The sequence below is a fragment of the Nicotiana sylvestris genome, chromosome 11 (assembly GCF_000393655.2).
Source record: "Nicotiana sylvestris chromosome 11, ASM39365v2, whole genome shotgun sequence".
Classification (NCBI taxonomy): domain Eukaryota; kingdom Viridiplantae; phylum Streptophyta; class Magnoliopsida; order Solanales; family Solanaceae; genus Nicotiana; species Nicotiana sylvestris.
Genome location: NC_091067.1, coordinates 139,854,116 through 139,867,760, shown reverse-complemented (window position 1 = coordinate 139,867,760; position 13,645 = coordinate 139,854,116). Strand labels below are relative to the sequence as shown.

Below are 13,645 nucleotides of genomic sequence, written 5' to 3'. Positions count from 1 at the left end.
CCGAAGAGGTGTCGGCCATTTCATCAAGTACATCACATGCCTCTTGGTAAGAAATTTTCATAAAGTTCCCTCCGGCCATTGGTTCACAATGCATTGATTCGTGTTTTTGATGCCCCAATAAAAGGTTTGTTAAATCATAGCCTCGGTCATGCCGTTATTAGGGAACTCTTTCACCATTGTTCTATATCTTTCCCATATCTCGTGCAAAGGTTCCGTGGGATCTTGCTTGAAGGCTAGAATTTCATCCCGAAGAGCTATCATATGACTTGGAGAAAAGAACTTGTCAATAAATTTATCCGTCAATTCATCCCATGTTGTAATAGAATGATTGGGGAGCCTTTCTAACCAATCCAATGCTTTACCCCGAAGAGAGAACGGGAAAAGCCTCAATCTCAACACATGCTCGGACACGTTTGTCTGTTTGCTACCCTAGCATGTATCCATGAACCCCTTCAAGTGCTTGTAGGCATTTTGATCGGAGGTGCCCGTGAAATACCCTATTTGCTCGAGCAAGGTCAACATAACATTTATGATTTGAAAGTTCCCCACCCGTATTCGGGGAGGAAGAATAGTACTGGCGTATCCTTGATTTGGTAAAACTCTGGGAACCACTTTCGGCGGTTGTGGAGGAGGGTCTGGAATATTGTTGTTCTTATTTGCATTTACATTGGCATTTCGGCATCTCCGTGGAACTTGAGGTAAAACCTCATCTTGTTCTAGATCCTCTACCTCCTCCCCCGCTATCACATTGCCGAGAGGGTCATTTGAATTAAGATCCATTTGTACTTGATTGATCGACACAAACAGAATTAGTAAACAAGAAGGAAAAAGAATCAAAACACAAAACTAAATAAACAGATAGTCAACACCGTAAGCTCCTCGGCAACTGCGCCAAAAAGTGATCGCTGCCAATTCGACGCTACACTAAGGTAGGAAGAGAGGTTCGCAATAGCTTTTACCCGATATGAGGGTCGGGATCGATTTCCTCAGGGAGCTAGTAGTGGAGTTGGATTGTCTGGCTAGCCTAGAGATATGTTTGTACTCCTAATGTCACTTTAAACATTTTTGGGTTTTCGAATTATAACTATTTTATAAAACTATTGATTAACACTAAATTAAGCTACGAGAATATTTCTAAGTTGTATCTAATGGGAAGAATGGCACGGTCGTGACACTACCTAGGTGGGCACTACGGTCGTGACACTACCTATGTGGCTAATTGACAAGTAGATGTTACTAAGGTTCGATTGACATAATTGGGGCTTATGCTATTGAGTCTCTCGAGACCAAATGGGTAGGCAAATTAGACCAAGCAACTAGGGTTCAAGTAGGGTAATTACTCTCTCGAGGTTTAACCCGTTAATTGGGGCTATCATTTCTCATGAGTCCATCCCAATTCCTTGTTGGGTCAATTTTGGGGTCATAGACTCTCTTTCTCAAGAAGAGTTAAACCCACAAAGCTTGAATCAGTATTTGCAACCACCAATTCTAGATTAAAATATAAAATCAACCCAAATAGCAAACACACATAGTCAATCTAACATTAGATGGCAACACCCATCAATTACCCACACTAGGGTTGAGCCATAACTCTAGCTAATGGGTTTAGCTACTCATGCTTGAAGAAGAAAATAAAGAAATAGATGGAGAAAAAGGCATATTAATTAAATGCTAATGTAAATACAGAGAATCTATTGTTAATTTGAAGCTAAGATGCCAAAAATGGGTACAAATGATGTTCCCACGAGCGCAGCTCAACTCTGATATCTCTCATTACCTAAAAAATGGTAAAATGTTCTATTTATACTAGGCAGGAAAAACAGGACAAAAATACCCCTGTGGGGTCAGTGCGGGCCGCATTAAATGGATCACGGCCGCACTGGGCTCTTTGACTTTTGCTTCTCTGAACTTAGACTCTGCGGACCACATAGAATGGACCGCAGCCGCGGAGGGAGCTGGCGTGGTCCGTGCAATCACGACCGCAGACCGCATGGCGTTGGCTTTGCAAACATTCATCTCTGTGAATCTCATGACCGCGGAGTGCACAAAAAAGTAGTTCGGCATCGGAGCCTTCACCGTGGACCACGAGATGTGTACTGCATCCGCGTTACCTCTAGTTTGGTTTACCAACTCTCTGAACCACCTAGTGCGGCCACATTCAACTTTGTGCGGTCCACACTGGGCCTTCTTTCCTTAAATTTCTTGGTCTTTCATACTTGAGCAGGTTTTACTCCTTTTTGAGCCGATCTTTGACATTTCGTCACTTTGTCGATCAAAACCTGCAATCAAGCACAACTTGTAAGCCTTTTAGGACTATTTTGTAACAATATATGATCAAAGCATAGGCAAGTAGGGGCATAAAACATATTAATTGACTTTTGCTTCTCTAAACTTGGACTTTGCGGACCGCGTAGAATGGACCGCGGCCACGGAGGGAGCTGGCGCTGTCCGTGCAATCACGACTGCGGACATGCGGTTGGCTTTGCAAACTTTCGTCTCTCTGAATCTCATGACCACGGACCGCACAAAAGAGTAGTGCAGCCGCGGAGCCTTCACCGTGGACCACGTGATGTGTACCGCGGCCGTGTTTCCTCTAGCCTGGTTTACCAACTCTCTGAACCACCTAGTGCGGCCGCATTCAACTTTGTGCGGTCCTCAATGGGCCATCTTTCCTTAGATTTCTTGGTCTTTGATACTTGAGCAGGTTTCACTCTTTTTTTAGCCGATCTTTGACATTTCGCCACTTTGTCGATCAAAACCTGCAATCAAGCACAACTTGTGAGCCTTTTAGGACTATTTTGTAACATATATGATCAAAGCATAGGCAAGTAGGGGCATAAAACATGTTAAAATCCTAACTTATCACCCATCACACGTCGTAGAACCAAAACACACAAATTTATCCTGCAGGATCATACCTCCACATAGCTCCGCTCTAATGCACGACCTCATCTGAACACTGGTCCACATGAAACACCTCAAGCCACTATGCTCAAATCGACAACCACGAGCAATTTGATGTCTAGAACCAAAGAAAATCATCATAACCACGGCGAAGCAATTGACATAATATTAGACAAACCCGAAAGGACACAACCGATACGCCATCCGCCGAGCAACACCCAATACTCTTCCCGCTCGAATTCCACTGAGCAATAAAACTTCACCACATGTTCCTATAACCAACAAATCCTAATGTCGCACAACACGAAAAGGTAAGCTCATAGATCTCCCCAGATCAATAATAAGCTCAATAACCATCGAATTAACATATCCCACAACAATACAACTCGGAGTCAACCAAGCCGACTCGATGTAGAGCACACATCCATATTAGCCTACCAATGAACCCCTTATCCAGGAGTCCCTGAAGCTGCTCCTTAACTCCTTTAACTCTGCCGGTGCCATATGATACGGTGCCCGACACCAAATCAATACCAAAATCAACAATCATGCCCGGCAGCAAGAGACACATCCGAAAAGTCCCTCACTACTGAAACTGAATCAATGGTAGGAGTCTCTGCACTGACATCCATCACGAAGGCCAAATAAGAAATACAACCCTTCCTAGCCATCCACTAGGTCTTCAAGAATAGAACCACCTTACTGGGAACATAATCCGTCTAACCTCGTCACTCAATCCGTGGTATTCTCGGCATAGCCAATGTTGTCGCCTTAGCGCAACAGTCCAGAATAACGCGACATGGAGACAACCCATCCATACCCAATAACACACCAAAATCTAGCATACTAAGAATCCATTCGGGTCTCCAAACCTCCAATAGTTACCACATAAGACCGATATACACGGTCCACAACCACGACCTAACCTGTTTATGAGAACTCTCAGTCTCCAAATCCATACAGCATGTGAATCACCATATCTGATCCCCAATCCACCGTCCGAATATACAACATACCTCTAATACCCAATTATTCCACGAGAGGTACTCCTATAATCCTTCTGTGCCACCAAGCAAACTCGAATATCATCAGTCGATCCAACAAGAGAGTGCCACAATACTAATAAAGTATCATCAACTTAATCACATTGCCTTTTCTGAAACGTATACCCTCATCAAGCCACACCAATAAGTAATATCATTTCTCTAATCATCTGAACTGTCCATGCTACCTAAGAATTTGTGACCTTCCTTTCAAAACTGAACTGTGATCTTACACAAGCAAATTTCAATCCTACACAACATACCGCATATACCATACCATCTTAGGATAAACATGAGAACTTCATATCCCTTCCGAGCCACAAGCAGCTACGTACTCAACTAGCCAAGAACTTTCCATTGATCCCATCTAGAAGAAAATCACTACACATCCCACGCTTCTCACGCTCGTAGAAAATATACATCTCTAACCGTGGTAGAAACCATCAAGAACTCTCCAAAATCCATTTGCACAAAACTAAACCATTAGTACTGAATCCTTCTAATTCAACCAAGCTACGCATGACACTAAAACCCAAGAGAATTGCCGCGAAACACCTGTAGAAACTCATTACCTCGTAAGCACCCAAAGAACTACTCATATCCTTACCATGTTGATCTGGACTACTACCAAGCTATCCCATCTATCCAAGTTCTTTCTGATTTACCTTCACTTGATACTCCTTCTTACTATAATACTATAATTCCTCAAGCCAGACTCACCACACGAGACCTAAGCATAAAACCACACCGTCTAGGGTTCATAAGTCGCTGGGTACTCTCTTAGATATTCCCAAACGCACCACATTCAAAATACCTACCTTGAAGTGACACCCTGTGAACCCAAAGCCATTACCTTCACTTTCCTGATACTGATATGTAGAATCCCATAATTATATAGAAATACCACGAGTCCTGACACCCTCCCATGCAAACCTCAGCTTCTAGCCAAATATACAACTTGAAAATCTGCAATTATTACATGTAAAACCTTGAACCCATTAGAACCACTCTCGAGAGTCATCCACTCTACTCAAACCGCAATTAGATCGATCAAACAGACCGGACGACCTGTGCTCCAATAGCACTCCAACATCGCAGAGTGTAACCTCACTTTACTGCAACCAAGCAACTTCTTGTCCTATGCACCGTACATCCTTTACCAATAACAACTCAAGTCATTCTGTGATTCTCATACACCCATAAAGCATAACATAACCTTTATTGAAATTTGGTTTACTCGAGCCATCCTCGGTCTCAACCTCCGTAAGCCATAATTGATTCACCAGTATGCCTCCAACTGGAACCAACATAGCACATAACCGTGCAATCAACTAATCAATAGCAGACTCCCCCACATGGCTCAAAGCCATAGATCAAAAAACACAATAAATCATAATGCATATACACTATTACTGCCATAATACCATAGTGAGATTGAACTAAATCCTTCATAAGCTCGTGCAACACAGACCATCTAGTACTTCAAATCTTTTGCAAATCCTGCATTCACCCTAGTAACAGTCAAGTCCACTCTCTTAGGCAACCCAAATTCAAATTGCAACATATATATTTCACTGGTAACAAAGACATATCTTTAGATAAAGGATCACGCAAACTTCTGAACACTCCGCAGGAGATAATCCACCTGCTTCGCCTCAAACTAACATCTCTTTATACCCTTCCACCGTCATAAATATTACGCAGTCACTTAATCTTCCTGAGTCTGAACGCATATCACAACGTGAAATCTACTTTATTGCCCAACTAGGCAACATGAAAAGATCCTTTAACACGCCCACAACTCAGGCCATACATCAAATCACGATGGAAATCAAGCACCGTATAGTTCTTACTACCCCCAAGTAAACCCTTCATGTCTCATTCAAATCATATGAACACATCTTTCAGTCACATCATACTCATCACATAGTCATCCAGCCATCACTTTCACTAATAGGGATGATACCAAACATATAAATTCAAAATGCACGTGCTCACACAATCAGCACCTCAGTGATCAAGCTACAGGCAAAACCCGGCCTCAAGTCCTCCAGACTTGCCCAACATCATTGCACATGAATCACATCCCGCCCCACGATCAGGGAATCATAAGCCATCAATGCACAGCAGATATCGAGCGCTCATGTGCGCATATGAATGCGTGGAAGGAATTCAAAGGGTTACTTTTCAAGTTGAATCAATGACGCACGATAAGAATTCAAGAATGTGAAGTTTTTCCTAAAGGTTCAGCAGCCTCCCGAGGATAAGTATAGGCGTCTTTGTACCAATCCGCGAGACTCTACTAAACCTGCTCATGACTCGTGAGACCTATGTAACCTAGGCTCTGATACCAACTTGTCACGATCCTAAAACCAACCCGGTCGTGATGGCGCTAATCATGAAACTAGGCCAACCGATACAACTCCCGAATTAACCATTTAATCAATAATAATTATTTTTAAGCCTTTAATTAATCAGATATCTCAAAATGTAAGTCTAAATGAACAGTGCGGAATAAATACACAAGCCCGACATCGGGGTGTCACAAGTCACTAGCATCTACTAAGGTCTGAACACAATAAAGAGTCTGAAAATATACTCAAACAATCTAAGGAAGACAAGAGGGAGAAGAGCAGGGCTGCGAACGTCGGGTAGCTATCATGCTAACTCCGGTGACTCTGCCACTGAGCAACCAACACCCTCTATCAAGTTTAGAAATACCTGAATCTACACACACAGTGCAGGGAGTAATGTGAGTATGCCAACTCAGTAAGTAATAAAAGTAAATGAAAGCTGAGCAGTAAGAAAACACGTAAACCACGTCAAAACGCTACAACAAATGTAGGATATTTCCAACACGGTACAGAAATCATTTACTTCATAAATCATGCTTAGTTTCAGTAAAACCTTTTAAAACAATTTTTAATAGTTTCAAACGAGTGATAAAACAGTGAGTAAACATGATAGAAATGTAAATAGCCCCTCGGGAAAAACATGTACCATAAAACGCTCCCTAGCATAATATCAACAGAACCAGCCCCTCAGGCTACCTCACAATCACTCGTAACCAGCCCCTCAGGCATAACATAAATCAAGAACCGCCCCCCGAGCAACAATATGAAATAACAACAGCTCCATAGGCTACTTCATATCACTCACACTAGATACCCGCGCTCATTGGGGGTGTACAGACTCCGGGAGGGGCTCCTTACTGCCCAAGCGCAATAACAAGCTATCTTGTGGCATAATCAAACAGTCTCTCGATCTCATATCAAGCCACCTCGGTGGCGTAACAAATCAGGCCCTCGACCTCATAATCATGAATTAGTATAACACTGTTGCAGCACACACCCCGACCTATAGTATCCTCATAACACAGGTCCTCGACCTCACTCAGTCAGAAATCTCTCATGTCACTCGGGCAATAGTAAAATATGATGCTCAGCTCAAAATATCATTTAAAATGACAAAACAGAGTAAATATGGCTGAGTTATGAAAATAGTAGAATACAACATGACTGAGTACAATTATGAAGTCAATACATTAAATAATAGTAGTAAAAATCCCCTAAGGGTCCAAAACAGTTGGTACGAAGCCCAAATATGGCCTTCAGCCCAAAACATAGTAATAATTTTCAAAACACAATGATATCAAACAGTTTTCAATCAGATACGCGACTTAACAGTCATACGGGACAGACTAAGTCACAATCCCCAATGGTAAATGTCCTCACGCTCGTCATCTAGCGTGTGTGTCACCTCACAGTAGCACAACGATATGAAATCCGGGGTTTCATACCCTCAGAACAAACATTTACAATCATTACTTACCTTAATACAGTCCAAACTCTAGCCCGCGATGTCTTTGCCTCTCGACTCGGCCTCCGAATGCTCCAAATATAGCCAAAAGTATATTCATACCATCAAAATATGCTAAGGGAACAAAGCCCACTCGAAAATATCCAATTTACATCAAAAATCCCGAAATTGCTCAAATCCGGCCCCCGGACCCACGTCTCGAAATCTGACAAATTTTACATCAATAGAACCCTTATTCCTCCACGAGTTCATTCATACCAAAAGTACCAAAATCGGATCTCAAATGGCCCCTCAAATCACCACTCAAAAGCTCTTTAATTAACCAAGCCCTAACCCCCAATTCACTACTGATTTTTCCTTAAATTTTCATGCTAAAAACGATAAAAAAAAATCACCATAATAACGAGCTTAGGAACCAAGGACCTTACCTCAATGAATCCCTCTAAAAATCTCCCTTGAAATTGCTCCCAAAAGCTTCTTCCCGAATGAAATATTGAGCAAAATGGCCAAAAATCGCGAAAGGTGGAATTTATAGTTTCTAACACAGCAAAACCGCACATGCGGTTAAATGGTCGCACCTGCGGTCCCAGGTGCGCAGAAATTCACTTAAAACTCCAAGGTCGCATCTGCGCAAAGAAATCCGCACCTGCGCAATCACAGGTGCGACCAGGACCTCGCTTATGCGGTCCCAGCCTGCCCCTCTCCTGGCCGCTTCTGCGGCTCCAAAATCCGCTTCTGCGAGATCGCACTTGCGGTCCCCTAGCCGCAGGTGCGGGTATGACAGCAACAGAAAACTTTAGCTGCCAAATCCAATTCAAAATCACCAGTTAAACACCCAAAATCACCCCGAGGCCCCTGGGACCTCAACCAAAAGCACGAACAAGCCATATACCACTATCCAAACTTATATCAATCTTCAAACCACATCGAATCAACCAAATCATATCGGATTCAAGCCTAAGGTTCTAAGAATCTTCCGAATTCCGCTTTTGATCAAAAAGTCTACCAAACCTCGTCTGAATGACCGGGAATTTTGCACACACATCAAATTTGACACAACGAACCTACTGCAACTTCCGGAATTCCATTCCGACCTCTATATCAAAATCTTCCCTATCAACCGGAAAACACCAAAATTCTTATTTCGCCAATTCAAGCCTAAATCTACTCCGGACCTCCAAAACGCATTTCGATCACGCTCCTAAGTCCCCAATCACCTAACGGAGCTAACCAAATCATAAAAATTTAAATCTGAGATCATATACTAACAAGTCAAAACTTGGTCAAACCTTTCAAATTTTTAAGCTTCAAACTGAGAACTGTCCTTCCAAATTCATTCCGATTACCCTGAAAACCAAAACCGACGATTTGCATAAGTCATAATACATCATACGGGGCTAGTCATGCCCTAGAGCTGGCGAACAAAGTGCAAAAGCTCAAAACGACCGGTCGGGTCGTTACATTTTATCCTAAAGTTTCTTTCTTTTATGCGAAATGAAAAGCTAATAGTGCGCCTTAAATGGTGTTTCCTTGACTGTTGATCAGCTATAAATTAAAGAAATTATGGTCAAGTTATCAGCTACTACATGTCCTTTTGCTTAGCTTATAGGTTTTGATACCTTATTTTACGTATTTAAAGAACAATCCAACCTATCATGAAATTTATCATTGATTTAAACCTAAGCGGGATAACTACAATTGACATATATACACGTAAAAAATTGGCAAATAGCCACTTTGTTGAACAGCTAATCCAATTTTGGCTCGCGTTTCAAAACTAATTAAACTTTAGTCACTTTTCAATAGGAAAATATTATCTGATCGATCATATACCCTTAGACTAAAACACGAAACCTTTAAAAACTGTGATTATATACCGCGGACACCATAAAATATTTGTTGAATTAGAACTGACATCTAACTCCCAGAAAAAATTGAACCTGGAGTTCCACTTATCGGACAAAAAATTAGCCATAGAGTTTCAACATGTAGCTCTCTTTCGGTTAGACTGGAATAGTCGTTTTTTAGAAATTATTTTCTCCATTAATCTTACATATTGTATGAAGTAAATGTATAGACAAAAAACTAAAGGAATAAAAAGCAAAAAAATTAAGAAAGAAACAAACCTAGAAAATGTAGATATTGCTTTCAACAATTCAACTTTAACAATATAAATTCCAACTTTTTGGGATAGAGAGCATACGATACCATGAAAATACTTGTGATCTAGTCAAAGTGTACGGCTTTTCCAAGTACAACGAACATATCAAATTCTGGTATAATATTACGGTGAAAAAAAAAATCAAATTAGTGTATTATACGTGAAAAAATCAAATTAGGGTATTACTCCCCTATTTATAAGGTTTTTTTTCAGCATGCGTTGTAAATGTTATTACTGGGAAAAGGAGAAGAAAGAAGAAGAAAAGATTTGACTAGCGTATAATTAAAATTAAGGCTAAGGAAAACATACACAGATTTAATTCACATTTGTAATGCATGGGAATTATACACGAAAACAGGAAACTTGTTTATTAAAATCCAATAGAAATCATTTTTACGTTCTGTAAAATCTGAAAATGATGAGTTAATATAACACCCTCTATTAGCTATGTACATACTGGTGAATTTAAGTAAAATTTAATCATGTCAGTGCGTACTTACCTAGACATGATTAGCTATGTAAAATAAAAGGTGCGATCCCAACGATGGAAGAGCATAATAACTTAATAAGGCTAATTGCATTAATATTTCCATTGACTTAGTAATGTCACTTCTGCACAAATTCTGATTTGCATAATAATTTTCCTCTGAACAAAAAATATATACGGGATGTAAACTTGAAATAGTAATAAATGCACATATTGATATTTAATTGTACAAATAGGAGTTTCCGTGAGCCCGGTTGCCGATTTCTTTCCGGGGAACGGGCAGCTCGGTGCACAAGGCATCCAATGTTCACACAGGGTCCGGGAAAGGATCGTTCCTTAAGGGGTGTGATGTATAGACAGACTCAATGCAAATATTAGTGTCTGCTTTCGCGGCTCGAAGTAGCCTACAGGTCACACAGAAATAACTTTAATTTACTGTTGCTCCAAAGCTCCCTTCGAGGGAACCGCAATAATTTCCACATAAAAGGAGAGAATTGGCGAATAAATTTAAGGGTCATAGGAACCATAGATTATAAGGAAATGTTATTGCTCATGAGTTATTTACATCACACACACAAAAAAAAAAAAAGGATACGCTCATACTAATTAATACTACAAACTACAATGGATTCATGATTGTATCTCATAATACTACAAAGAAACAACCAATCACACTCCACTAAAACATTACTAATACATTCATTTTATTCTTCTACGAATTTTTCAAACATGTTCTGGTGAGTAAGGTGGAGTGTCTACAGAGGAAACAATATGTTTGTTCCCACGTTCAGTTCGGCTATTCTCTGCAAATTTAACACTTCCCTGATGTAATCCTTTTAATTTTTCATCTTCAGTCCATTCTGAAACATAATAATGCTCTTCATCATATTTCCCATCTTTTGAAGCTGGAAAAAACATACTTCCCCACTGCGGAAAATGAATAAACGCCACTGGAATTGTACAAGCCACAGCCATTACTCCCATCCAAGTTAACCCCATTGCTGTCGAAAATCTTGTCGTTGAAAAGAAAAGCAATTGCGTTAAGCCACCTCCGAAATTTCCTCCAGCACCAGTGAGGCCCGAAATCAAGCCCAATGATCTTCGCGAAACGAAAGGAACGATTCCATAAGTTGCACCACATGCAGCTTGAGCTCCGATTGAGAAGAGAATCATTGAAACTATGGCTATAGGAAGAGATTCGGCTCGGCCCAACCAAATACAGAAGGCTCCTCCTAGTGTTTGTACGATCCAGAGGACCCATAATCTGCCCCTCATCCCGAATTTTCGAGCTGCTAAATCAGATGCATATCCTCCAAATGGACGTGCCACAAAGTTGGCCATTCCAAATGTTGCTGCTATCATTCCTGCTGTGTGTAGCTTCAGATTAAACCTGTCAAAATTTTGAGTAAAATGGTCAGTTATGTAAGTTGAAATTGGGATGTTTAATTTCTAACCACACAGGAAGCAGTGGCAACTTTTATCGTGCATAAAAATTGAGATCAGTAAACTAGAAAATTAGGTATGTTTCTTGCTGCAACACGTTAAATATTACTGATAAAGGGCTGCCCGGTAACAAGGCATCCCGTGTTCACACAGGGTCCGAAAAAGGGTCGCACCCCATGGGGTGTGACGTAGACAACATATCCTAATGCAAGCATTAATGGCTGTTTACACAGATCGAACCTGTGAATTATAGGCTATGTTGCGCGGACTCTCCAAAATACTGTCGCACCCGTGTCGGATTCTCCAAATTAAAAGTCCAAAAATACACTGCTTTTGGAGAATCCGACATGCACCCGACGACATTTTCGGAGAGTTCGAGCAACATATAACCTATAGGTCATACAACTTTACTGTTGCTCCAAAACTCCCCTTTTAAAATACTACTGATAGTGTAAAAATATTTTATTACTGATAGCATAAAATATAAAATATTACTAATATTTTTACACTATCAAATATATAAGTTAAAGAGCTTACTTGTCGTAAAAGTACTCTGCTATGACATTGTTGATGCATAGCTCAACTCCCATAGAAAACCCATAGAGAAGGAAAAAGACCCATGTCCTATAATTTGTCACTGCATACCGAAGAACCTATACAGAAAAAAGAATATAAAAGAAAATCAGTCAATTTGAGCTAATAATTAATTTCATTAGTTTATACTATATGTATAGGGGCAGAGTTTAATTACCTTTGAAAATTGATCTTTGGCAACATCACCCCTTTTCTGTAGAGTACTAAGGTTTCCATCAGGGAAATCTTGACCAAGAGTTAAGACCATAAGTCCTATAATAATATGTAACCATCCCGGTATAAAAAAGGCAATACGCCATGCTGTAAATGGAGTAGCCCCAGTTATTTTAATTATATGAAAAAGAAAAGGCATAAGGAGTTGAGTAACACCACCCCCCATATCACCCCACCCCCCTGCAACACCATTAACAAGTCCAATAATCTGGCTATTAAACATAACACTTGTCCAGTATTGACATGACACAAATGTAGCTAATGAAAATCCCACTAAAAATCTCATAGCTAAATATCCTTCTGCATTTGATACAAAAGCAACAGAGAAAACAATAGGAGCTGTTAAAAGGTTGAGAAATGCACAGCCATATCTTGGACCTATTAAGTCACATAGTACACCCATTACTAGCCTAGAGAAAATACTACCAGAAACTGAAGCAACCCCGGCATTGCCAATATCTGCTCTCGTTAGGTTAAGATTATCGCGAATAATGGGAACTAAAGGAGCAGCAGCAAAAGTCGAGATAAAACACGCGAAAAACGAAATCCAGGCTAAGTGAAAAGATCTCATGTGGGGTTGTGCAAATGAGAAGATTTTGATAGCTTTTGCCTTGTGTTCTGAATCAACTGGCAAATCAAATTTCGTGGCTAGGCCATTATTATCAGGGTTATTATGGCTATGTGAAGAAACAGAAAATGCAAATGTTTGTTCCTTGCCAGTTAATCCATGCACTGAGCTACCTAGGGGACTTTCAAAAGTAGCCATTTTTGTCTATTAAACAAAAATTAAAGGCTTAGAGAAGGGCTAGTGGTTGAGTAGTAGCAAATTAACGATATATTAGGAAGATAATTAGCAAAAAAGCTTGATGCTGTGGTGATTATGGGAATGCAAAATGGTACGGTATTTATAGAGTTTCAGAGAGTTGACATTAAAAAAGCACACGTATTGTACACATTGGCATCACATGGTTATGCTTTTGT

General features: G+C 40.4%; 1 protein-coding gene across 1 annotated transcript; it reads right to left on the bottom strand.

Annotated features, from left to right (window-relative positions):
- Window positions 1-11,137: 11,137 nt before the first annotated feature.
- LOC104238367 (high affinity nitrate transporter 2.4-like) lies at window positions 11,138-13,430 on the bottom strand. Its single transcript, XM_009792704.2, has 3 exons — window positions 12,609-13,430; window positions 12,395-12,510; window positions 11,138-11,804 (listed from the first exon to the last, which is right to left on the bottom strand). The coding sequence occupies exons 1-3, from the start codon at window positions 13,428-13,430 to the stop codon at window positions 11,138-11,140; spliced, it is 1,605 nt and encodes a 534-aa protein (XP_009791006.1).
- Between the last annotated feature and the right edge of the window lie 215 nt (window positions 13,431-13,645).